Source organism: Polyergus mexicanus, unplaced genomic scaffold (assembly GCF_030449975.1).
Source record: "Polyergus mexicanus isolate NDT 795.1 unplaced genomic scaffold, iyPolMexi1.0 SCAF_8, whole genome shotgun sequence".
Classification (NCBI taxonomy): Eukaryota; Metazoa; Arthropoda; class Insecta; order Hymenoptera; family Formicidae; genus Polyergus; species Polyergus mexicanus.
In genome coordinates, this window is record NW_027223328.1 from 10,357,572 (window position 1) to 10,384,783 (window position 27,212).

At 35.3% G+C, this 27,212-nt stretch overlaps 1 protein-coding gene and 1 long non-coding RNA gene across 2 annotated transcripts in view; both read right to left on the reverse strand.

Annotated features, from left to right (window-relative positions):
* The window catches only part of LOC138935354 (uncharacterized), a 236,201-nt gene that overhangs the window by 16,112 nt on the left and 192,877 nt on the right, over positions 1 to 27,212 (reverse strand). Inside the window, exon 3 of the long non-coding RNA XR_011447235.1 lies at positions 10,718 to 10,860. This is a non-coding gene — a long non-coding RNA (uncharacterized lncRNA). The remainder of the gene's footprint in view (positions 1 to 10,717; positions 10,861 to 27,212) is intronic.
* On the reverse strand, positions 19,901 to 25,915 carry Theg (Testicular haploid expressed gene). The gene is made up of 7 exons (XM_070299815.1): positions 25,802 to 25,915; positions 25,173 to 25,276; positions 25,006 to 25,098; positions 24,499 to 24,642; positions 23,402 to 23,537; positions 23,081 to 23,303; positions 19,901 to 20,097 (listed from the first exon to the last, which is right to left on the reverse strand). The coding sequence occupies exons 1-7, from the start codon at positions 25,913 to 25,915 to the stop codon at positions 19,901 to 19,903; spliced, it is 1,011 nt and encodes a 336-aa protein (XP_070155916.1).

The following is a 27,212-nucleotide window of genomic DNA, read 5'->3' on the forward strand; positions in this document are numbered from 1 at the left end:
ATTTCAATCCGCTGATAACAAACGATAATAATTATCGCTAATGCGACATTCGAGCAAACTAATCGCTTGTAGTAAAATACATCGGGCGACGCTAATGCGAGAACAATTACTTTATCGCGAACGCATGGCTGCAGCCATACAAAGCCATTGTTTTACTCGCGGCAAAACGAAAAGCTTCTTGCACGGTTTCCCTGATAATTACGTTTCTTCAAGTACGAGCGATGACCCGGGTAGGATCGTGTCAGGCTGGAGTGTTTAAAAAGTCTGGTAATTGTTTCTTCCCTCAGCGGTATGAACAAAGGGTGACTTAAAAAGGTTTCCAGGTATAACTCACTTCTTGCACGAAACTCGACACATAGGGTGTCCCGAGTTTATTCTATATTTTCTTTTTTTCGCGAGTTGTCCGATATATTTGGAGTTGACATTTCACTTCGGTAAAATTTCGATCACATCTTCATCTTTTCCGCATTATATTATTATAAAATTCTATTTGAAGTATATTAAATATTCGACTGAATTCTATTCTCTGCTGAAGTAAGATGCTTAGTAATAGAATTTTATACCGAAAGATTTAGAAAGTTTAAAATTGATTACCTCATGAAATTCGTCGAGTTTCTCAATTTTTTAAAAACTTAAAAATTGCCGGAAAAAAATGGTCCTCGAGATATCCGCAAGGGATCCGCGGAACATCCGGTATATCTGAATGTATTCGTCGAAGTTGTTTCAACTAGCGGAATGACTGGAAAAAGTCTCCGATCGATTATGCAGTAACCATTCCCTATTAATATTTATTGCTCTCGCGACTCTTCGTGCTTTCTATTCTCCTCGGTTCTACGATGATTTATCGAGAAACTTTCGGTCGGCTCGTCTATCCTTCGTCGGAATAATAGACGGCGGTTTAAAGTTTCGGAGACACCGCGAACATTTTTATGAACATTGGCACGCTCGTTGAAACGTGTCTTCGATCGCAAAGCGCGGGGACAGTTACTTTTGCGAGCGCGATCGCACTGCGGCGAAATGTAAGTAATTTTAACGTCTCTTTGAGCGTGCGAAGAAAAATGACGCCCAAAGACAGAGTCGAGGGATGAAAATGTGCATTTTTACTTACTCTTCCGTAGCGAATTCAGAATCTTTTCGCGCGTGTAAATTCTCTCGCAAATTTTAAAATACAAGCGGTAAACTTAATCACGCGTGAAAGCGAGTTAACGTACAATTGAATTAATTAAAGTGATAATAATACTCAAGCCTGTTGATCGTCTCGATTGGATGTGGGCGCGATCGATCGCGCGTGTTATGTGCAGCTCATGATGTTGTCAAACGCAGACGACGGTGGTTCAGTTGATCGAACACTTTCAGCATCATTACGCGAGGGTTTAGAGGAAAAATGGATCAATGTAACCGACGTACAGCGATGATAAGCAAAAGATGGAACAGATTTCGGGTTATCGGCAAAACGCTTTCGCGATTTACGCGCGCCCGCAAATCCCGTTTATCGCACAATCGATGACGATGCGGCTTTTATAAACAGACCAGCTGAAACGAGCAAAATTTTAACGACAATTTTATCGCAATAACAGATTGTATATTATAATTACTACAATTATTACTAAAATTGTAATGTCAATATCATTTTCTCGTATATATGTATAATTATTATCGAAATATAAAATACACAGTTTCAAGAATTGCAGAGTAAAGGAGTCAATATCCCACGGGCAAAAAAATATGTATGCATGTGAAGTTTTTACGCAGTTACGGTTAACGATGTCAATTCATAATTTAACGATATATTTAGCGTATGAGAGCCAAAATAATGAAAAATCATACGATCCCAGAATCGAATACCGCGCTTCGCGGGCCCCGAAGCAGTTTTCTCTCTCACATCGCTCGACTGGAAATTACCGAGAGAATGTAATGGTTTTGTTCCTCTCTCTCGTTAAATTAATTGTTCAATTTCAGTGTCCTGCCACGTGACATGAACGCTGTGTTGCACGCGAGGAGTGTTGGCCGCTAGCAAATCGAAGAACGAAACGAGAATCGAGAATACATTTAGAGACCCTCGTAAAACAGATCACGGCTAAAGTTTTGCAATGCCATACTTGCATTTCCGCGACTGCTTGTCGCCGTTACGCCATTTACCCGACTAGCTTTCAGGATAGTAAACTTTTAAACAAAACCATTTGATTCCTCTAGCCTGAAGACATTACTATAAAATACATTTGATGATCTCTTTCCGTAAAAAAAAGAAAAAGAAAAAAAAGAGCAAAATTCTATTAGAAATAAAGATATAATCGAAAGATAAAAGATAAGTCTAAGGAAGAACACGTTTTATCCAATTGCTGCTAAAAATATATTTATTATTAGCATCATATTAGTTTAAGAGCCCTTGTACCGCATCCAACTTATCGATTTCATGATTTCTTTCGGCATAAAAAAAATTATGTAAAGTTTTCTTAAAAAATATGCTTAATTTTTTTTCTTTAATGTAAAACCGACGTACATGAGAACTATAAATTTTTTGAAATTTTTTTACATTGTAACTAACAATTTATATACGCTTCTTAAATATAATTCTTAATAAGGTTTTTGCAGCTGTTTTATGTCAAAAAAATCACAAAATCGATAAACTTAATGGGCTCAGAGTAAAAGGTGTACAGGTGCTCTTAAACCGCGATGCCAGTAATAAATACTTTTTTAGCAGCGAATGGACGAGACGTGTTTTTCCTCAGGCTCATCTGTTACAAGCATAGCGTTGATATAACCTGCGTTGTTTAAAGAGATTACGTGTGTTCTCTCTGGGATTTGTAAAATTACACTTTATAGAATGACCATGCGTGTACACGACAGTGTGCACATATATACAATGTGTATACTGGATATAGAATAGCGGGTACTTTGTTCATTTTAACAAGCTGTGCTGAGATCTCGCCTTCGAAGTTATAATTAAATTTTCCTCGTTAAACACAATTCGCGGATAGCGAAGGAGAGAACGGTGGATCAAATATTGTTTTCGACAATTCGTTTATTTTATTCAACTTTTTAACGAATTGAATTTTAAATATTGCCGTTTAACGTAATAGGGTATAGCGTAGCGAAATTTTTAACATTTGAAACGTTAAAAATGATATTGGTCTAATTGTAAGTCACATTTCAAAGAAATCTTTATTGCTATAATGTGTCTTTAAAAAAAAAATATATATATATATATATATATCTCTTTTTTTATTTCTATGTCAAACCTAATCAAGATAAATATAAGAAAAATTGAATTATATAATTATATAATTCTTTTCAAAGAGTTTTTAACTTTTATTTTATATAATTTTTAATGTTTTGTATGCGCGTTAATATATTATATTAATTTTCCTCTTTCATCTTGTTTCTTAATCAAGCAATTTTACAAGTTCAATGGTATGAATTTTTTTACTTCTTTTTTTTTTTTTTAATATTTTGAAAGTTGTTGAGAGCGTCATTCAAATATTCGCAATATATAATAATTCATTACTTTGCAGAGCACGAATTACAAATTCCTGGAATTTATAATAGTTAATCCTTGCGCTGCACGTAGAAGGGACGCATTTTATGCAAAGGTTCATGCTACACGGAATGCACTGGTCACAGAGAATTCTATAGAGCCATAAACGATGCATGACTGCACACGAGCAATGAATTTCCTATACAACTTTACCGGTTTCGTAGAATCGTAAATGACTACTAACTCCCATCTGCGTATCAATTCTATCATCTTTCTTTCTCTTTTCTCGCCGCTTAGTTCTTAACATTTCTCCCTTTCTTCGCACCTGTCATTAATCATTGTGACAGAACCGATTAACATTCCAAGAAATTTCCTTTTATTATTGAACATTTTTATTCTTAGTTATTTTCATCTTTCTCTTGAAAAATGTGATTGCAGATGCGAGAGATTTCTCTCTCTCTTTCTCTCTCTCATTGAATCTATTTTTATAAAGTGTGTCTCCTTCTTATACGGTTGTTTATAAATTTATTATATTTATTTTTACTAGAAAATTTATTTATTTATTGATTGTAAATATTATAATCAGATTATATTTCAGAGATTACAAAAGGAAAATAATTAATATCACACAAATATAAGACAGAAAATAATTGAATCAAGAACACTACTTGAGCTTGCTGCAATTCTTTCTTTTTCTGTCTGTCTATCTTTCTCTGTCTTTTCCTCTCTTTTTAGTCTTTTTTATTTGTAATACTATCGATAATATTGTAAAATGTATGATAGTGAAAAATATATAAGATGAGAAGTATTACCGTTGACAGGAAACCATATCCGTATATTTGGACGTTAAACTTTAAACAGTTTCTTCAGTTTATCCTGGGATCGCATTTTTGGTGTCTGTACACCAAACATATCGAAATACATCGTCAATGTGTAACTCCTGTACTTTCGAAAGTTATACGGCGATAGAATTAATGAAAAATAAGATAGTTGCTGACGTACTTAAAAGTATTATGTAACATAATTTTCTATTAAATATAGAGATATTTTCATGCATTTGTCCTTAAAAAATAAAATTTTAATAGATAATGAGCTTCCTCTTTCTCTCTTCCCCTTTTTCTCCCGCTTTCTTTTTTTTTCTTTCTCTCTTAGAGAATTATTCTTAGAAAATGTTGTTCTTAAAAAATGTTGTTCTTTTAGATTCATTCTAGGACAGAAATAAACGCTTTAATCAGTTAATTAGACTTTCTCTAGCAAATCAAAACAATAGGAAAAAATTTTGTTACGTGGATATCAGCTGATAAGTTTTCTACAATGTCAAAAATGGACAAATTATATAAACAATCATTTTTATATAAACCGTTATTCAAATAAAATTTTATTCATCGCTCATGTGATTCTCTTTATTCATATTATACTTATTAATTTGAAAACTATTTTTAAAATAATATTTTATTGCTTCGCGTCATCAGCTTTTATGTAAAAAAAAAAAAAAAAAAAAAACACCATTTTTATTTGTAATAATAATAAATAAATTTAACAGATTATTCAATGTTTGCACAAAGAATTATTCATTTGCGGAAATTGTAAATAAATTGATATTAATTTAAGAATAAAATTCCGTAGAAAAAATTTATTGTCGAAAGATGATTCGTCATACATCTACAGTACAATTTCACAACTAATGATTGACTCGTATTAATAACATAATTAAACTAATAATAACAACATTTATATTAATAAGTCGATTCTCCCTTACGGAGGAGGGGATATAACATTATGATAATGTTCCCGTTTGAAAATTATTTCGCGCATAATATATAATTTTAGTCATGAACACAATCTAAATTCAAAATCACGTTATTATTCGCGGTATAATTAATCTGTGATCACAGAGGGTTTTACGATAGGAGCTTATCGTTCAATTTATTTTGACGATCCAACTTTCTTTTTCGAGATTATCCGAAGCTCGGTTATTAAAGTCGATTACTGATTCTGAGATTTCAATATAATACACATTATGTGTAAAAAAAAAAAAAAAAAAAAAAAATAAAAATTGAAATAAACTTGTAAGGCTTGTAACTTTATTATATGTATATAATAAGCGAAAAATTAATGTTTAAATAATTTAATTATAAAAACCTACAAAAGAAGAATTCAGTTGTTTACCTCAAATCCTAATAAGACCATGTAACTCTTCGTTTCTATTATTAATGTTACACTCTATACATATATGTATATTCGCATTTGGTTCTAATTAATAGATTTCTTCTCTCTAGTGTTTGTGTCATCCATCATAATTACATAATTCGTCGTCTCTCCCCTTCCTCATTTTTAATTAAGTTTTTTTTTGTGTATCAGAAATGAAAGATTTTTTTGTATCTCTATATGTGTATTCGAGAGAAAGAGAGATGTAACAGTATCAAAGTATTAATTTACGCTGCGCATTGTCTATAATTATGATATATTCGTTGTAACACGTTACATTAGTTCGATTTTCCGCGACATACCATATTTCCCGACGCACACATCGGTTATACACGAAGAATAACTTCGTGTATAATCGTTACGTCATAACGTAACGTGGAAGTATTCGTTACGAGCATCTGGTACACCGCTCGACGAATATCAAGAACACGTCGCTTCCACGTCGTCACGAGCTGACGGTTCTACGTTGCATTATCATGTCAAGTACGCGGTGGAAAACGAGTTGCAACTTTTGAAAGTTGACTTGGCTGTGATATAATTACGATAACTCGACGCTTCTCCGCGCAGGAGAGTGGCAGCATTTTCTATAGACGTGCTAATATTATATCCGACGATATTTTTACAGATATTTCAAGACGTTATACATTGTTGGAAAATTTGTTTTTTTATTAAAAAATAATTCCGGTTAAAATTTTTGTGTTAAATGTTTAACACATTCATTTTATTATTTAACGTATTGCTATTGTGTTCATTGAACTCAAATGTTAAATTATTAAAACAATGAAAAAAAGTGTAAAAAATAAAACAATGTGCGGATATTTTTAATTTTATGCAATAGACGTATTCCATTAGTGACAAAATTTAGCTATTAAAATTTGCAGAAAAAAAAAATGTTGATTTTATTCTAAATATAATAAGAGTGAGACTGACTACAGACCGTCAATAACATTTTTCCAAATTAATTTTATCATTAAAATATATTGATTTTGCACAAAATTTATTTCAAATTACTATAAAGTTTGCATTCATTTTGTGTTGAAATATTAACATAGTATTAGTATCGCCATTTAATATCCATATTATGCAATATATATAATGTTAAATTTAATACAAATTTTCCAATAGTATATATAAGACAGGAAGAAAGAAAGAAAGAAAGAGAGCAAAAACGTATACTATATATATGTAAAAATTATACAAAATTACACAAAATATCGTAAATGTTTTCTGTGTAATTATATAATATTCTATATTTTTCTTATATATAAATAATAAATAAGATTTATCTTCATTGGATATATAGTGTATATTTTTGGAATTATCTGTTTTTAATGGATTGAGTAGTTCGTGTCGTCCATCCATTAATCGATTTTACTGATATTACCCAGCATGCTTAAAAATCTTTTGTTTTTAGATAACTGTAACTAATTCATTTATATCAAGTCATTTATCATCCCCCTGTATTATTCTACGAATAAGTCGCAACTTTCACTGTCAACTTTCAAGTCGCAACTTTTAAAGTTGGCATTTAATTAGATGTCCACAGCTGATAGAGCAGCTATAGATCTTTTTTTTTTTTAATCGCACGCGATAATACGGATTCATCACGCGCATCACGCAAAATTGGATCGCGATCATCGGGATAATTATGAATCTTACATTCTCGAAATTCAGCTACGTTTTTTCACAACTTTCGTATGCTCCATCCGAATCAGATTAAAGTGAGTCCGTGGGTGCGTTCGCGCTTTATCGGTTTCGCGTTACTGTTTATGCCCCCACGTGTAGCCTGATTTATGACATAACGAAAGATCCATATACCCGGTTGTTTCGCGCATACATACGCTATTTACGCAGCTCATAAATTCCGTTTTCGTAAGTTACCAGGGGAGCTGGTAGTGGCGGGATGAAGGGTAAGCGTATTATCGTCGCATCACGTATGCTGACACATTATTTCACGTAACGGGGGTCCCGAGGTTGCGATCTTATAGGCACGAGGTGCCCCGTATGGGTGCTAGAGGCTGTATATTATTGTCGCGTTGCGACTGTTAAGTCACGTCCTGGGCACACGCATCGTCTACCGCTTTCGTGATGTCTCCTTCTCAAAATCCACCTACGTAAGCGTGCGTTGTCGAGAGAAATCGGGGAGATTCTCTCCTCTTGGGAACTTACATCTTGAATCATGCGTCGTCCTGCGCATATATTCATGCGGAATAATATTTAAGCTATGTGCGTAGAATCGCGTTTTATCAAATCATTCTTGCAGACTTAAATTTATAGTTATAACTATTCATAGTTATAACGAACGCATAGATATATAAAGATTTGTAACGTGATAATATAAAAAATAAATAAATAAATATAATAATAAAAGAGATAAAACTTCGAAAGGAAATAATGTCCGGACATATTTTCATATGGGATGCAATTTAATATCGGATCGCGAGAATTTATCACGATTTTCCACTCGTAAATTCACGACTAACATGGCAATTTTCCGTTACAAATATTTTCCGTTCATTGATACGCTACAATCATCCGAGAACGAGAATATTTCGAATTTCTGTGTCAGATGCACTTTGATGTGTCAGAGGCGGAAAATCTACCCCGCGACGACTCATAAATTCGTGGCGTTGCATTTACAAATGAGTGTTCTCGCGCGAAGCTTTCGTGCTTTTCACGCGAATGCGAAATCAACGTGCGACGACGACGCGACAAATTGTTTTCGTAGCCGCGGGATAAAAATTATCGGTCGCGATAGACGAGCCCGAAGCGCTGAAATGCGACGAAGAATGGATTCGCGAGAAAGTTTCACAAACGGTACGTTAGCCGACAATCATTCACGTTTATGTGGCGCGGTGTGGAAATATACGTTTTGCCGTACCCTGCATGCGGATGGCCATTTGTCCTTGTCAGAGATTTCGGACCTGAATCGTCGCGTTCCTTTTATACGTTTGTGCGCGATGACGATACAATTTCGGCATTACAGCCAGACGGTTGATTCGATATGAAGGTAAATATCGTCGAAGCAAAAGTAAATAAACAGACAATATACGAATCCGCACGTATAAAGCAAATATACATAGAATATGTGTTTGTGGTATTGTACTGCACAGTTCGTTACAAATGCTACGCAGATATTATCCATCCCTTTGTCAGTGAGTAGAAAATTACGCGGCAACGAACGTATATTAATTAATGAATGATTAGTTGGGACAATTTAATTTCTTTGTTGTATGGAAAGTTTTCGTGGATCAAAATTTATATTTTCAAATTCCACAGAAAAAGATATATATTGTATTATGTATAATGATAATAGTAATAAGGAAATATGTATAATGATAATATTAACAAGGAAAAAGCAAAATTTTAAAATAATGTCGCATTCTAAATTTCAATCATAATTAAAATTTATTCATTTATTCTATTGTTCATATATTCAATCGTTAATTTATAATTAATTAAAAACCTGTTATATTCCCATATTTTCACGAATATTTAATTACATTATTTTACACGCGACACGCTACAGAGATAGGCAAGAATAAATTTTGTGATCGCTTATACCCTCCTGCGTATGCAATTTGTAATATAAAATTATCTCAGTACGGAAAAAATATCCACTAGTATGTAGGTGGGTAAAAAAGCGATATGTTATATAACCGTAATCGATGAGCTATCATTTCTTGCTGTAAATAGAAGTTAATAAATCATCTTTCGAACAAAACGCCATTGGTACATTTTTTTCGCACGAAGATTAAAAGGAAATCCTTCTACCTATGATGTCGTTTAAATCCGCAACCAGTCTCGACTAGTTACAAAAAAAAGTTTCAGAGTGCGAGGAAAGAGATCGAGAAAAAGGAAAAAAAAAAAAAAAAAAATCCGCAGGGGTAATTAACATCCCATTTTATCGTGAATCCATTACTGAAAATAAATGGCGCTCTCGCTCGCGAACGCGAAATACTGCCGGGATAAAAATCCCGAATCGAGAAGAAGAGAGCAGTTCAGCGCCTGGCAAACATTCCAGCCTTTCGAGTATTAGCCGGCTAGCGAGTGCTCGAAAACTCCGATGGCAACACGATTGCACGCGCGCGAGAGCATTGGAGCACCGCGCTATATTAGATTATTATCCATTATTCCATATTACCTGCATCTCGCAGCTGCAATTTTCTCGTTTGTACGCGATACACCCTCGGCGAACGAGCCACTTATTTTCTTTTTTTCTTTTTTTTCTCGCCCTTTTTTCTCCCTTTATACACGATCACGCTAATTTCGCACGTTTATGTCCGACGCCGATTAATTTGGCAAAATTTCGCTGAATATGAGTAACGCCCGTAGATAAGGCGATAAATTACGAACGGGGAATTATATCGCGAAGCGTATGTACGCGCGCGCACGCTCCTTTTTTTTTTTTTACGCGCGGAGTATTCGCTTGATTCGCACGTACAATCGAATCGGTCGATTGCGACGAACAAACAACGCACGATACATCGAGCTCGTTAATTTCGATATTATCCGTTCGGCTAGCGCATTGTTTATTTGTGAAGTTGCGTTGCTCCCGGCATTGCGTAGCATGTACGAGGATCGAATGAATAGTCATCGTCGGGGAAATTTTCGAAGCAATAATAGTCATAAAAAGCTATTGCAAAACGCGCACATTATTATTATTGTTTCTATTGTCAACATCTAGCACTGTAATTTTTTTCTTTTTTTAAATGCAATAATAGAACAGTTTCCGAGAGAAAAAACGAATCAGCCACTTGGAAATGCAAATTCATTGAAATGAGCAAAAAAAAAAAAAAACATTCGTTTTCATTGTAATACGAAATAATAAAAACAAGAGAATATGAAGATATAATATACCGACGGTCTTCGCGCATAATTATCTTGGCGCGTTTTTTGATTTTTTTCTCTTTATAAAAACGTATAAAGGAGATACTGCGATAAAGTAGCGATACCGCATTACGCTAGATTTCACGTTGGGTAATGAGTTTCGCAAACCATTTTGTGTCTCAAAATAAGGAAAATGTGACTCACCAACCGCGTTGAATCTCCATCCGTATGGATCATATGTCCCGGTTATGTAAACTGCTAAATCCAACGTATATACATATTCAAAGCGCGTCGTCCATTATCAGCCACCGGATGCGACTTCCCATTGTGGCCATCTCCGAGTAAGCCTGAAATACAATGGAAAGTCGAAATAAGAGATACAAACAATAAATCGTAATATTACTGCTAATGCTCGAAAGTGGCAATTTAATTTCGAACGATCCAAACAATCGTTTAAGAATCTCGGCTATTAGGAAATTATCCGCAGGAAAAGTATGTATATATATATATATATATATATATAAAAATAAAGTAGTTTCCTCGTTTCACGTTGGACACAATCATATGGATCGTATCTTATTACCATTGCTTAGGATAAGGATTTATATGCGATTTTTGTATGTAATATTTAATTTAATTTTCATCTTTTTTAAAACGACCTCAAATACACTCTTTTTACTCATTTTAAAAATATAATTTAATATTTCCAAAATTTTATTTCTCCCACTAAAGGAAAACCTCTATAATAACATTTCATTAAAAATAATAAAATTGTTAAAGGGACAATAATTATGAGAAATGATTTAAAATGATTGAAGAAGATAGGTAAGAAAAATTAAGGATAAACTAATCTTATACCTAATACAAAATGTCAAAGATGTACCCATGTATCGTGATATAGAAATACTTTTTTGAAAAAAATATATAAAATTAAAAAATTCACAGTCATGTGTGTTTGACAACTCTAGAAGAGTTTAAGAGAAACCAATGTGTTGAATTCTAAGGGAATCGGAAGCGACTCTTCAACGGTGGAGGCGAACTGTCACGACTCGACAACCATGAAACGCCAAAAGTGTGTTTCCCGTCGTTCGAGAATGATCAGGAATGATAGCACAGCGGGTAAGAGAGTTAGACGGGGGGTCAGATTATTCCGTGAGATTGAATGTGCGGAACGACGGGCGGACTTGCGAGGAAAGCGGCCTTGCGTGCCACGACCGATAACGATAAGTCCGTAGCTTAGCTTAAGGAAAATAAAGATAAATGGCGGTATTTCGTGAGGGACAAATTGAAAACGGACGAGCGAGTCGGTATCGGTGTTGGCGAGCGTGCCATATATATCGGTATTAGTGCTTTGCCCATTGCCAATAACCGATCGTCCCTCTTCCCCTCCTTTCTCAACCAGCCTTCGAGGATTTCTCCCGCTTAATTGTAACAAGCATGGCTCTCAATCAGCGGGGAATCACAGCCGAGACTGCCAATATCTCGGCAGATAGATTAGCGTGAAGGATGGATTCGCGGGTTATAGACAGACAATGGTAATGGCTACGATGACATTGTCATATTGTCCTAAATCGGAAATTATTAATAGTATGCGAGATACGTATTATTGAAAATATTATCCCCCAATATTGCATGGAAACGTGTTATTAATTTAAATTACTCGATCTAGAATATATAGATCCTTGAAATATATATATAAAGCAGAAGGGTTTATGCGGTTTATTCTTTGTGCATTTTCGATGCGGTTTCAATTGCGTGTGTGTGCGCGTACGTTGCATTCCTTTATTATATATTCCATTCTATTATATATTCTTTCTATTTTACTATTTGATTTTATGATATATATTGTATATATATATCATAAAATCAAATCAAAGGGTCACTACGTATACCATATATATAGGGTGGCCGCGAACGTTCCACCCAGACTTTGAGATCTTATAGGACATTTAATTCTGAACAAAAAATTACCTATAAACATGGATCGAAAAATGCTTTCTTAAGAAGTTATCGCTCAAAAACCTCTGAAATCGTAATTATTTTACACATTTTTCCAAATATCATGGAAAATGTGCGCCTTTTAACAAAAAGTACCGAAACAAAAGTTGTAGAAAATTAAATTATCTTTCAAATGAGATCAAAATGATGGTTGTATGTTCCATAGATTTTGATATAACCAGTTTCAAACGTACAAAAAGTGTTTACTTATTGTTAGATCGATTAAAGTTGAATCAGAAGGAAATCCGTAAAGCGACTAGATCGGTCATTACTCGATGCCGAAAGTGTATTGGAGTTAGGGGGGGGGGGGACAGTTAGTTTTTTCACGTCTTTATTCATTTTCTACTATTACATGCTATTTTAGTTTAAAAAAATTTATTTTATTTTCATAAAAGAAAGATTTTTATTTTTTATTTTTATTGTTTTGTCAAGAAATTTATTAAGTTTCATTTTCCTTTTATTTCATTTTCTTTTCACCTTTTGCTCTTCTTTTGCATCAGAGGTTTTTGAGCGATAACTTCTTAAGGAAACATTTTTCGACCCATGTTTATGGGAAATTTTTTTGTCCAGAATTAAATTTCCTACAAGATCTCAAAGTCTGGCTGGAACGTATATACATATATATACACACGTACATGAGCGAGATATCTGCGAGCTGTTGTTATCAGGACGAGAATGTAGAGCTCGTCCCGCTCTTGGAAAACGGAATGAAATATGATTGAATGGATAATTGGTGCGTGATGATTAGCGTTTTAGCTGAATCTCCGATATCTCCCTAATGCATTACGTCCGATATCGGATGATTGCACGCCGTCATCTGTCGTACGGGCGCTCGCCGGAAATCTCAAATTAAAAATCGCTCGTGATAATAACAACATGATAATACGATAGAAATGGAGTAGACGGCGCGAAACGACGAAACAAGCTTTCAATCAATAACACGCAGTTATTTAATCTGCGCGTTTATATCCGGGAATACGATCAATTTTTCCGTCGCATCGCCGCGCATAATCGGATTTCCTTCGGCTGCGACTTTAATTAAAACTTTTACTATGTAATGTATGAAATGTCGTATTAAAGTCATTAGAGTTGATCAGGCAATTACGCGAAACTTCCACCCGCGCAGCGGCATTCGCCAGCGACAGTGTAATATTTTCGGCGTGAAATGGCGCGTCCCGTTAATCCCTCGTTGCTCTTCTCGTGCATTGGCGTTTCCGAGGTATCGCGCCATGGTTGCGCGATCTCATTAGAGACGATTAAAGGGTAACAAGCGCGTATGATTTTATCGAATCCTCTTAACGAAGTGTGGAAACGATTAATGATGCATTATCACTCCTATTATATTAATTATGATCATACGACGTGTCGGCGCAAAAGCCGTCCCCTCCTTCTAATCAATGCCGATCCGATCAACAAGCATATATCTCTGCTTACTATTAGTTGCAAAAATTCGAGAATGTCTCCTCTTCAAATATGGATTCACTTAAAAATTTCACTAAATGGATTTACTAAAAATTTTAAATTTACAGATCGATATAAAGATTTAAATGTTTCAGTTTTTTTTCCAAAATCTTTACGGCAGAAGCTATTATGTCATTATGTACGCCATTTTGTAAGATCTAATTATCTTTAGACGCGCCGTGAACTTCATTGTTAGTTGAAACACTGTTGAATCATGCCAAGAAAAAGAATGCAATCGAATGAATTTCCCCGACTTAAATAGCAAAATCACCTTTTTTTTTTTTTTTAAGAGAGTAAGAAATCTTTTAAATTCAATTTCAAGAGATTCCAAATAATTTTAAATTCTTCTCAAAGCACGACATTCTTAATACACCCTTTTAGAATCTAATTACCTTCGTTGCGGTGTCTCAAATTAGAAATTTTTTTCATTTCAGTCGCGCTGCGGCTTAATACTCGAAATGTCAGTTAATCGCACAAAAACAGGAATGTTATTTTAAAGTAAAAAATTTCAACCCTTTTAAGTAAATTAAAAATTTTGCGAATCTTTATAAAAAATTTTTCCAGTCAAATATTATTACGTGCATATCTTTTTATAAATCTTTAATTATCCTAATTGTATGTCGTTAATTCATCAAATTAGATTGCGACGATAATACTCGATTTATTTGATCGCACAAAAAGAAGGACGCAATCGAGTAAATATCCTCTAGCTTAACTGGGAAACTAGTGGGTCACGAGCAGCAGTCCTTATGTTCGCCACCTCAAAGGTAACTTATGTAATTACCCATTTGCTCGCTTGCTCTTTCCCTCTCTTTTCCTCTCAGGTTACATCTTCTTAACCAATTTTCGCGCGGGGCATTAACAACTCTGAAATCGAAATTTGTACGGGTTTCAACTTTCAACCGCAATTCACGCGATCGTACATTCGCCGGCGTGAAATTTACCGCGAAAGCGCGTCAACGCATTTTAACGAGCGTCGCTCAAGTAGCGATCGAGAGCAAATGACACGAACTCGTGCGAACGAGGTCGATTGATTGGCGTTGCGATTAATTATACGTTGGGCTTTTAACTTTGAAATGTGTTAATTTAAACCAGGATTAATTTCTTATTTAAATCGCGTATAGCGATTAACACATATATAATGTATTATTATTATATATACATATATAGATATATTTATTAGATTTCTAAAACGCTTTTAATAAGCGAAATTAATTATTATCTCAGTTAATATTAACGAAGCACAAATCGCAAAATACGCGAAGATAGTCATAAATCGAAGCAATATAAAAAAATATAAATAAATATTTTTTTGTAATATTTACGCGAGTAACAATTATTTCTCTAATTTATATATTTTTCTATCTCCCTCTCGTTCTTAATTCTTTTCCCAATTCAATTTCGTCAATACTTTTAGAATGAGAACATGCAATGAATTATCAGATTGAGCGATTTAAATAATAGAGAGCCATAATATATTTATATATTTAATATATATATATATATATATATATATATATATATATATTAACTCTCTTAATTAATAATACATATATTTCGCAAAATTGTGATGTATTTGTAGTGCATTGCCATGCAATATTAAATTTCAATCATATATTTTCGAATTTTAACATGTAGAACTCGAAACGAATGGCGTATAATATTTCAGTATACAATTGTATTTAATCTTGTATATTAATACTTACCAACCGCATAAAAAATTCGATATGTACATGTATAATTTTTTATATTTTAATAATTTAATATATGTCTTGCGAGATATGATCAAAATCTATCGCTCGAGCAAGTTGAGTAAATTTTTTGATATTATATTCTCTCCGCAAGGATATTTATATTTAATTTTAATATTTTTACTTATTTTTGTGTATATATATATATATATATATATATATATTATAGTAAGAAGTAACACACAATTGCTCTATATTTTTATTATTCCAGATACGGAAAATGTACGAAAGTGAAGCAACAGGTTTAGCATCTCCACCCTCGTGGAGAGTGACGCGTGAAATTGCCAGCACAATTTTCAAATTCCCCCTATTGTTCGTGATTTGTGCATTGCGCTAATTTGCGAGACGTTGGGGGCGTATCATAACTTTGTGCGATCGTAATTTTTTCACGTTTTTCTTCCGTGGAATAAAGCGCACGTCGCGAGCGATTAATGTCCCGTGCATATGATTGTTATACGAATGCCGTGAAAAAATAGCAAAGAAAAAACAAAACAAAACGAGACCAGAGAGAAATTGGTCGATGACAAAGTAAGGCTGAGTAATCTAAAGTTTATTTAATTTATTATTTATTATTTATGAAATTAATTACTCGTTTATTTTTGAACGATGCGTCATTATTATTATTGTGTATCATAAAAATAAGATATTTTCGAATAATTTTGAAATATCTTTTTAATTTAAAAAAGAATATATATCAAATATTTTACAAAAAGATTAGAAAAGAAAATATTTTAAGAATACAGCAGTTTGAAAAAGGATTATTACTGAAAAATTAGCTAACCTGCGACAAGAGGGAACTGGTCTATTTTATAACTTTCAACAAATATATTTTTCTACATTTTCTCCAACAAAGTTTCTCTTTTTCTTTTTTACGAAAATCGAATTTTACGAGAATCTTATACCTGTTTTGAAAGAATTTCGCGCTTATAAATATGTCAGTTATTGAAATCGATATATTTTTTATGTTTTGATGTTTTTACATTTTAGTTTACATTTCAGAAACTTGAATTTATAGTTTAGATGCATCCTCTCAGAACCCCAATCATAATTTCAAAGTTAAGTTCGTACATACATAAAAGTTTCTTTCAGTTGAGTAAATTTATCGAGAGTCGTTTTCAGAGAGGAAAACTCTCTCAACTCTCAGCTACCACTTACACATTTATCATACGCTACATCGTAATGATTCACTGCATGGAATAAGAGATTTGGAAAACCGGATATATGAAACAAGCAAAACGTGTATAATCTCCGGTATAAAAATATTCAGAGAGTGCATAAATGCCGACCTCAACGTGCATTGTATTTGCATTCCAATTTATCTCAGTGTTTCTCATATTTTATCCACATTTTTATCCTTTTCTTAGATATAATTAAAAAGAAAATTAATCTAAGTGCTACTTAATTAAATTTATTTTCAAATATAATAAGAACTTTAGTAAGTAAAATTTAAAAAAAGAAAAGAGCGACAATTAAACTTACCGTCAGATAATACGTGATAATAAACATAATAAATTTTACCGAAATAACTATCTCTCATTCGGTTCACGAAATTCTGCCAAGCATACGCACTGAGATAAATCGATTGAAATAAAATTAATCAACATACTCTCGGAGCTCTCAACTCAATTTGAGAGGCACTGATTTAGGTGACCGCGAGTAGCTGCCGCGCATAGTTTCGGGTTGCCGAACGCCCTCTCGCTCCGATAAGGGGATGCAGACCTGTGGATCAGGGGAGCGGAGGAGAAGGAATGGAGATGGGGTGGAACGCAAGGGGTCAAACGCGGACCGCGCTATTCTGGTCGACGGTGACAGCCGCCGGGGCGTAGGAGTGTCAGAACGTGAATGGAATTGTGCGAGCGGATCGGGGCCGCATATTCCTGCCGTTTACATTTATATTCCGTTTGAACCGCGGAGTGTATTTAGAAGATTCCCATCACTTCCATCCCCTTCGTCGCCGCCAAAGTTCCTATATCTTGTCACAATTCGACCGTCGACAACGCGCGTCTGACGTTTGTTGAATCGTTTTAACCCCTTCAGATCCATTTTTCATGCTCCCGTTTCGCTGTCCGATGCTGCTATTGATGCGAACCGGATCCCGCTAGATCAAACAACGGATCAAGGTTGCGGTGGCGAAGAGGGTGAAGGATAGTAGACGAGGAAGGGAGGGGGATATATATAGACGTGGTCCTTTGATACAAAATTTGCTTTCGGACAAAGCTAGAATTTTTAGCGCGAGTCTATATCTGTGCATTAAAGCTGGCCTTTCGATCCTTTGATTCTCTTTATCCACGATAGGATTTGTTATCAATCGCTTTTCGCGTGATGAAAGGGATTGTCAAGAAGACTATGGATGAGTGTGTGGGTGTGTGTGTGTGTATCTTTCGACATATAATAAAAATTTACCGTTCCTGTGTGTTTATAAATTTATATTAAAATTTATACAGGACATCTTTTCTTTCACAGTGATAAATTTCAATGATGCATTTTTTAATGAATTTGAAATATCGATTTTTCGATTCAGCGAGAATTCCGAAAAATAAATGGACATTACTTGCAAATTACTTCATGTTGATGTTAAATATATTTATATTTAAATGGACGAGAAGTTTCTAAACTAGATAAAGAACATCATTAAAATTTGACGTTTTAATGATTCACAAACAACACGTACACATACACACGCGAAGCTTACGTATTAATAATATATCGTAAAATACCGTAAAATATATCGGTGAAAGTATCGGCTGTTTGTCAAAGGTTTCGAACGCGCCTTTTACGGAGCTTATGTACTTTGATCGTTCACTTCTTACACTGCTATTAGCGAGAGAACGAGATGTTAATTAAGAAAAGGCCGGGCGTAACGGAGAAGAAAAATGTTCGCGATTACAATTCAAAGACCATGCCTTTAATTTCTCTACAAAGATAAAGACGTACAACGTATCTTTAATTAAATAATTTTGCAATGTCGAGAATGTTAATGTCCGTATCATTTAGGGAAGTGAAAGTATAGTATCGTACTGAATTTATGAAATAAGAATGCGAATAAAATAGAAAACGGGAGGAGAGTTAAGCATTATATGTGACCAACGCAATATCATAATTTATGTGAATAAAATTACTCTCGAATAATTTAATCCAGTCTTTCAACCTTTGTGGGTAACAGATTTTTTTGCTCTTAAATTATATACGTATTTCGTTGGAATAAATAAATCATCGATTTAAATATAATTAATTATTATGTATATTATTACGGTCAATCCCATTATTTCTTTCTTTCCACTTTCATTTATTATTTACGCAAATGGAATCGTCGGCTTGTCTCCGCGCTTTGCCGTATAAACGTTCCTTTAATATCGTCAAACGTTTAAGGGCGCGTGTCGTATTTCTCGCGCGTTCCTTCCGCAAATAAGAAAATACCGAACGCGTTGAAGTCCAGCGCGCTCGCTCTCGCGACCTCGTCTTTCCACTCGGAATATCACGCGAACGCGGAATGTCTTTACGAAGTTGCGCGACAGCTAGAATGTTCGTTATAACGTTACGTAACAGTAATCCGTTTCGAGCGCTAGCAGATTGCCGGCTGGCCTAATTTACGACGTCGACGTCGGTTATATCTCACGATTTTGCCGCAACGCGCTCATAATCCAATACGACACAGACCTGTACGCTTTTTGATATATTGCACGTACTGTCTCGCGAGGCGAATCATAGCGCATTTGCAAAATATAATATATACCCTATACATGTTTCGCGAATACATCAAAGCATAACGCTAATACGAGATACGTTCCCCCGATTATCTCGCATGTGCGGTGAATTATTATTCTTGGGATACAGTATTCAATGCAATCTCTAATGACCATTCTAAATCACAGTTTATTAATATAAAGACAAGTATATATATATATATATTTAGGTTACATATCGAGGTATTCAGGTATTATTACATAAATATTTTTCCAATGTATTACATTCATTGCGATTATAATATAATATGTTTTTGCTTGGGAAAGCTGAAAATTATACGTGTATAATGTGGCTCTAATTTGTAAGATTAAGTGCATGCGGAAATTACGACACAGGTGCAAATTTTTAACTCGTCTCTGCACTCGAGGAGGATAAAAATCGCAATTAAACCAAGTGGAGGTGTTATAAAAATGTACTTCATTCCCATGCCGCTTCATCGTTTAAGCGCGGTTTTCAATCTCTTGAAGATGGGTTTAGGGTACTTCTTAGGTTTGGAAAGATTCTTCAGGCGTCTGGAACACCTCGCCGTTAACGCCGCCGGTGAGACAACGAAGGCGTCCTCGCGTAAGTCCGTTTGCATGCCCGCGGGACGCCGAACGGGTTTCGCCAAAGCGATTATTCTCTCGGAAGCTGCGGCATTAAACCGGGTTATACCGGGTCTGAATGGTCAGTCCTATCCATTAATATTGCCGTGCCACCGCTTTATTTTTATCAACGAGTTCACCGCGCGCACCGAGCAAGACTAACTGCATTGTATTATGGAACAAACTATTGTATTTCGCGCGGTTACCGTAAATGTAATCTCATCCGAATTTCATTTCCCGCGAACCACAGCCGTGCGATATTTGTTTGATTAGTTGGTTGGCAGTTATGTTACACGACTATGTAATGACAATATTGATTAATGTTCTAAACATGCAATGTGTTTGCGCCAGCATCCGTTAATTATCGCGCGCGGTTACAGAAACATTCATAAATAAATAAATAAATTTCTAACAAACTATGTAGAATATTCAAGGATCGTGTAACGACCCTTAAACATTTATATCGGAATTGTCCTGATCGAAAATAGCGATTTGAATAACGTGTTACATTTTCTCCGGTTTCTCAAAACAAGGAGCTAAAATCACATTTGTCTGAAATTGAAATAATTCGCCAACGTGTAAATAATTCTTTTTAGAACGTTAACAGCATTAACAGCGTTAAGAGAGAGAGAGAGAGAGAGAGAGAGAGAGAGAGTGTTATTTAGTTAATATTTAATATTTTAATCTTCTTTCGCCTCTCCTGAAAAGTACAATATTTTGATTTATGTCTCTTGCTTTATAGCCAGAGCGCGCGTGAAAGATATATTACAACAGTTGAGCGCGATCGGGAGCGTTTTTCACTATATTCTCTCTTTCTCTCTCGTATCTCGTATTTTATTACAGACGGATTTCAATGGAAGAAAGCATTTTGTGCCGCGTCTCGCTCTCATCGCGTGCGATTATACGAGAAAATTAAAAGCGGCCGGCTCTCGTCTTATGTACCGTATGCCTTTCCTATTATCGCCGAGAGGCTCGAGATGGACTTGTACGTTTTGTATCAGGCAACGTATCTCGCGCGCGAAATTAAATTCTGCGTCAGCGACGAGACGTCGGTTTACGCTCGACGATAGCTCGGAAAGAAACTCGAGGAGGCATCCCCTTAGAAATATGTTGCAGAGAAAGTTACATATAACATAGGCGGCACGAGACGATACTCCAGTTGACGTAGAGAGAGGAGAAAGAGGTAAAGAAAGGGGGGAGAGAGAGAGAGAGAGAGAGAGAGAGAGAGAAAGCAACAAGGTTTAGAGCCGTTTATTTACGTTCCTACCGCGACGGTTCAAAGGAAAATTAATCTACTGTCGCACGGCCGCCTTGTCGATCGATAGTGGAAGAAGACGTCGTTTAATCAGACGCGGCCGACTAACGCGCCGCAGGACACGGTATATACACGAAGGAGATAAGAACTGAAATGACCGAAAGTATGAAAGCAGTAGAATAGAACTCTAAACTAGCAAGAAATATACAAAATAAACAATATAATGAAAAAAATATTCGATATAAAAATAAGAGAAACGAAACTCGATATATAAAGTCCAAAAAAAAATTCACATTTAATAAGATAAAATATATTAATGGAAATAATAAATAAGAAGAATGACATATAACAATAGGGGAACACGGGAAGCATTATTAAATAGAATTGTATATGTATTTGGAAGAGAAATTATAGAGAACAAACGACGTGGGTACGCGTGCTTTCGAGCATTGCCAGCGACACATTTTTCATTAAATAATTATAACATACCGACAAATATGGCGAACATTATGACACGGAATAGAGCTATGGGCAAGGCGGTCAGTAGCGAGCAGTAACACCAAGTGCAGGCAACATTTGGCAGGCAGATCGGTAACAAAACACGTTTCGTGCACTGCGAGCTTAATGTGTAGACCGTGTCCCGTTTATCTCCTCTGTGTCTATATCAAATGCTACAAAATCGTTACCACGCAGTTATGGTTGAACGGAAAGATAACGCGAATTCCGCATTATATCACGCGAATTTAGTGATATATCTGAAATTAATGGCGGAACATACTCGCGATATTGATCAAAAAGGTATATAATAAACGCGGAACGTTCTATTACTTTCATGAAAATTTTTATCGAATTTTCGCTCAATTAACAATTTCGAATAAAAATATTTTCGATGTTGTTAAAATTGTAATCTAACCGACATTTTTCATCAATGTTTGATGAACATTGAAAGGCGTATGCTTGTTGCACTCGTTAAAAAAAAAATATATATATATATATATAATAAAATTCATATATATATAAATTTTATTTTTATTCCGTATAATATGTATGTAGGATGTAGAATATGGAATATGTTCGCGAAACCTCAATGTTACCGCATAAGCTATTGAACAGTCGCGCAGCCATCGAGGAGCAAATCCGTCGTCTTTCCCAACGTATAGAAATGGGGCCAGCGAAATCACGGATTTACTATGCAGGGTGTCCCAAATTCATCGGATATGTACGATAGCCGTAATAGTCCATTAGAAATAATAGGGGATTTACTACCTCTTAAAAAAGTAGCAGAAAAATACTGTTAAATTTTTTTGTAACAAATAAAAGCACTATATTTCAAATTATTTAATATTAAAATATATAAAAGCATTTTTTCCAAATTATATAAATATGAGATCACAAAAATCTTATTTTGTAATTAAAATTTCAATAAAAAAATTTAACATAATTTTTTTATTTCGAGACATTTAATTTTTATATATAAAAAAATTTCTACGATAAATAATGAAAAAGGGATATTTCCATAAAACGTTTGTCAGGGAGAAATTTGCTATATTTCTTAACGGAAAGATATCCGCGCTAGGACACCCCATATAAGGCCAGTTACGGAAATCCGATAGCGTGTAATAGTATCGGTACAGCGAACCGATATAAATGATAACGGAACCATTGCTTCCTTTTCGAATCGATGGCGATGAATATCGAGCGAGAAATCGGCAAGGGATTGCGGAACGGTAAAACGATTAATAAGAAATTGAATAAAAGTGCGTGTGTATACTACCGATGGCTTTCATCGCGGCCGGCGCAACGGCGCCTGGTATTCGAAATTGGATCTCCGGTCGTTCTTTTTTGATCGCGAGTCTCTCTACTCGCTTGGTGATCCGATAATTGAGCGCGCGCGCTGACACCTTCAAAGGATCCTTCATTTTAAGCGGTATCCGAGCAATCGGTAGGGCCAAAAAGTACGTACGCTCCATGTCGATCGGTCTTCTCTTTTTCTTTTTCTCAAATATCTAGGACACACGATCGATTGACCCCGTCGTCAGAAACCGAACACACTCTTATCTAGATCGATTAATATTGATTTATGAACGAGAACGACGATTTTTCTTACAAGCTTCTTCTTTTTGGGCCTTATGGCGACTTTAGGCGCGGCAAGTCTTTCTAGAACCCGCATGTGCCTTTGCCAGTCTTCCGGTTTTGTGAGAGCCTTGCGTAGTTTGGCCATTCGTCTCCTCCTGGATTTAGAGCAAAGTATTTTATCGCGGAAATTTAAAAATATTTTGTTAAGGCAGAATCAATTCAGGATATTGATTAATATTCCATCTACATTTTGGTTTAAAAAGCTGTCAGCACCAGTCTCTCTCTCAGCCGATTTATTTTAATTATATTTTAGTTATTTAATAATGTATATAATTCTGTGTGCGAGAAGAGAAGAATAGAAAACAACAACAATCGTTACTATAAAATAATGCACTTATTGATTTTCGTGATAAAGAAAGTTTTTACGTTCCTTTTAATAAAATTAAAGTTATTTCTAAATGAAAAATGTGGCTACAATTGTTGTGATGAAATACCCTCACGTATTACACGGTAGATAAATCGCCGGGGAACTATTAAATTGATGCGCTTGAATCACACACAATGATTGTAACCGTTGCAATAAATGTTCAGCGTAAGTGTAATTCTGAATATCATTGGGCACTATTAATAATTAATTCTAAAACACATAGACGCAATATCACGCGACCCGCATGAATTAAATGCAGAATTTGAAGTACCTCGTTTCTTAACGAAATCGATACAGAAGCTGTTCAAACTTACGTTTTATTATTTGCTAATGTGTATTAGCGTAATTTTCTAAAATCAAGTTATTTAAATGGAAAATTAATATCGTTCCTCGGGTGTAAACATCCGCGCGATTCGATTCCAAAACAGTTTACATACAAATTTTACTTCGTTAATATTTGCGTAATGTGTTATAAAAAGTTAAACAACAGCTACTATGTGTATGTGTCGTATGAATGCGCGTTTAATTCTATAATTTCCGTAGCGAGATTGAAATAAATAATTTTCCGTATTTTTCCCCTGCTGAGATCGGTTACTTGTGCAAATCCGAGGGAAGATTATTTCTAGGATGCGCGTGTCATTCTCGGAGAAAAACTTGACATGTGACGGTGGGAAATGTATCGACTTTACTTTTTCCTTGCTTCTCGTTCTTGACGCGCGTTGCAGAATACGCGATACCGCTGGTACCGCGACTTTCGAACCTTCACCAGTAGATCGCTCACGGTTGCCTTCATGTTTTTGGTAGCTGCCAATTTTATCGTCTCCAGTAGAACTCTAATGTTTGAGGTGCTTTTAAGTCAGCGTACATTTATCATCTACCGAGTTTTAGCTATCAATTCTCAGCTGACATATTAAAACTGCGTTAAATAGCGGTTGTAATTAAACATATAATATTTTTATTTTATATATAATGTAAATAATTTTCATATAAATTTTATGATAATATTATAATATATATATACATATATATATATATATATATATAAATAATATGAAAAATAAATTATAAATTATTGCTTTTAATTTTCTGGCATCTAATATAAATTGGTTTATTTAATTTAAGATTGATTGTGTATTTAACTCAAGATTCTCCCGTCATGACCAAGTATTCAGCATCGAGCAAACGGATATATGCACCTTCTTTTGGGTAACGCCAGATCGACGATACGTCTGCTGCTTTTCGCCGCAAGTGTCTTGGGGTGAATACGCGGGTAAGGGGGCGGCGCCACGCTGCGCGATAATAAATTTTCTAGAGGACTCGCGATAACCTGACGAGGTAGTAGAGCGGATGACTGTGCACTTACGCGGGATCATATTTCTTAGTTACGAATTTCGGTTGCGCCATAATCCGGATGCGCTTGGAGGCGCGGCTCCTTAAAGCTGCGCGCCGAACTGTAAAAGGGCTGGCCTGAAAAATATATAGATACGTCGATATACAAGTATATGAAGGATAGAGGACACACAAAAGCCTTTCTCAGCGCGCACAGAGACACACTGTTCGAATATCTGCTCCATCGATCGTTTTCAGCTGAACGTTTTTCCATGGAAGAAAAAAAGGCAGAAATTCTCTGCCTCTTTCACGCTACGAACGTTTCATTTTATGGATATTTCGACGATATTTAATATTACAGAAGGTGTATTTAGGTATCTAGAACAGCTGAGAGAACGTTATATTCAATTGTATTATTTTAATTTTGATTCCGAATTTATTTGATAAATAAGTACAACATAAATATAACTATTTTTTCTTATCAGAATTGTAATAAAGATGCGCAAATGTGTGTGCCAGACACTTTCAAAAAATTACGTTTGACATGTGTTAGATGAAATAACAAAATTTTCGCAAGAGGATATAAAAAATATAAAACACGTTTCTTATTCTCATATAGATAAAGGAATAAATATATATATATATATATGATCGTGAATATACCAGGACATTTGTATCGATTTTGCGAAGCCTTCTCCAATTTGGACGGGCTAATTGCGCCGTGTGTTCCTCACGCGATAAATGAGCAAGAGCGTATTTAATTCTCTGCGAGGGCATCTTCTTATCGGTGATGCTCTTTCTCTAACGTTTCTAACGTTTTTAACAAACTTTTTTAATTCCCAGTGCAATGATGAGCAAGCATTTGTGCTATGCTTAAATTAAATTATATTCGCGTCACACTTCAACGATCCACGAGCGGAAAAACAGCGTATTTAACGGGGGGCCCGTGGGAGAGATATAGTGAAAATTAACTCGACGCTCGCGGCTAACTAACACCGTAATTTTTTCGCCACCACTGTATGACACGTGGAAATATTCCACAAGGAAATTTTTTTTCGGATTTGGGCAGCGCGTGACAGAGGGATGTGGGAACAAGATACGAGCGGGTTGAACGAGCTCGAATTTTGTTACGCCGCAGTTTTCAAGGCTGTCGGCATTTAACGCGGCCCGTATATCTGTATATGTATACGCATATGTATATGTACGCGCGTGTGCGTGCTTTCTGAAAGCGGCGAATGATGCGTTTTCCGACAAATATTCATCAAGTCCCGTTGCGGGCATGTCGCATCGTGCGGATAACGCGTATAACTATGTGACAATGTTCTCATTCTGCATAACAACGTAGTAAAATTCATCGCATAAACCTAGAGCATTTGCATTCGACGAATATCCGACAAACTCCAAATCACCGGAGAAATCTGCCATGATAAAGTTTTCCTGGTGTGTGTTCTGACTAATTGACCGACCGGATTTTCACGCGCGAGATATATTATATATGGAGATATATCTACGAAAATCTACGAACTTTATACCGGTAAAATTAAATGTAAACCTCATATCCTTCGATTTTATTTAAAATGCATACGAAAAGATTGAAAACAAAGATGGAAAACGGCCGATAGAAAGATGAACCGCGTCAAATAAGCGCGTAACGTTATGCATTTTTAATACGCGACGGAAAGGAGTTGAAAGGCTCATAATCAAGAAAATACTGAAGGAAACGAAAGATGTAATTCTCCGGTCGTATGGATCGAAGTTTCGAACGCGGATAAGATTTCATCCAATAAGGATAGGAAACCAATTGGTTTTATTCGTATCGAATTGTCCAGAAAAAAAAAACGCACTGGGCCACTCAAGGACCATCGTCATTCCTCTCTCTCTCTCTCTCTCTCTCTCTCTCTCTTTTTCCTCTACTTTTCTTTCGCACTTTCGCCTCCAGCGTCTTCCCTTATAGCCATCTTCTCCTGTCGGTTTCAGCTCGTTCTATCGTTTCCGTTTCCCTCTGATTCCGGAACTGACCTCTCTTTCTCTCTCCCTCTCTGTCAACCCCGCATGGGAAATCTCAAATACGAGT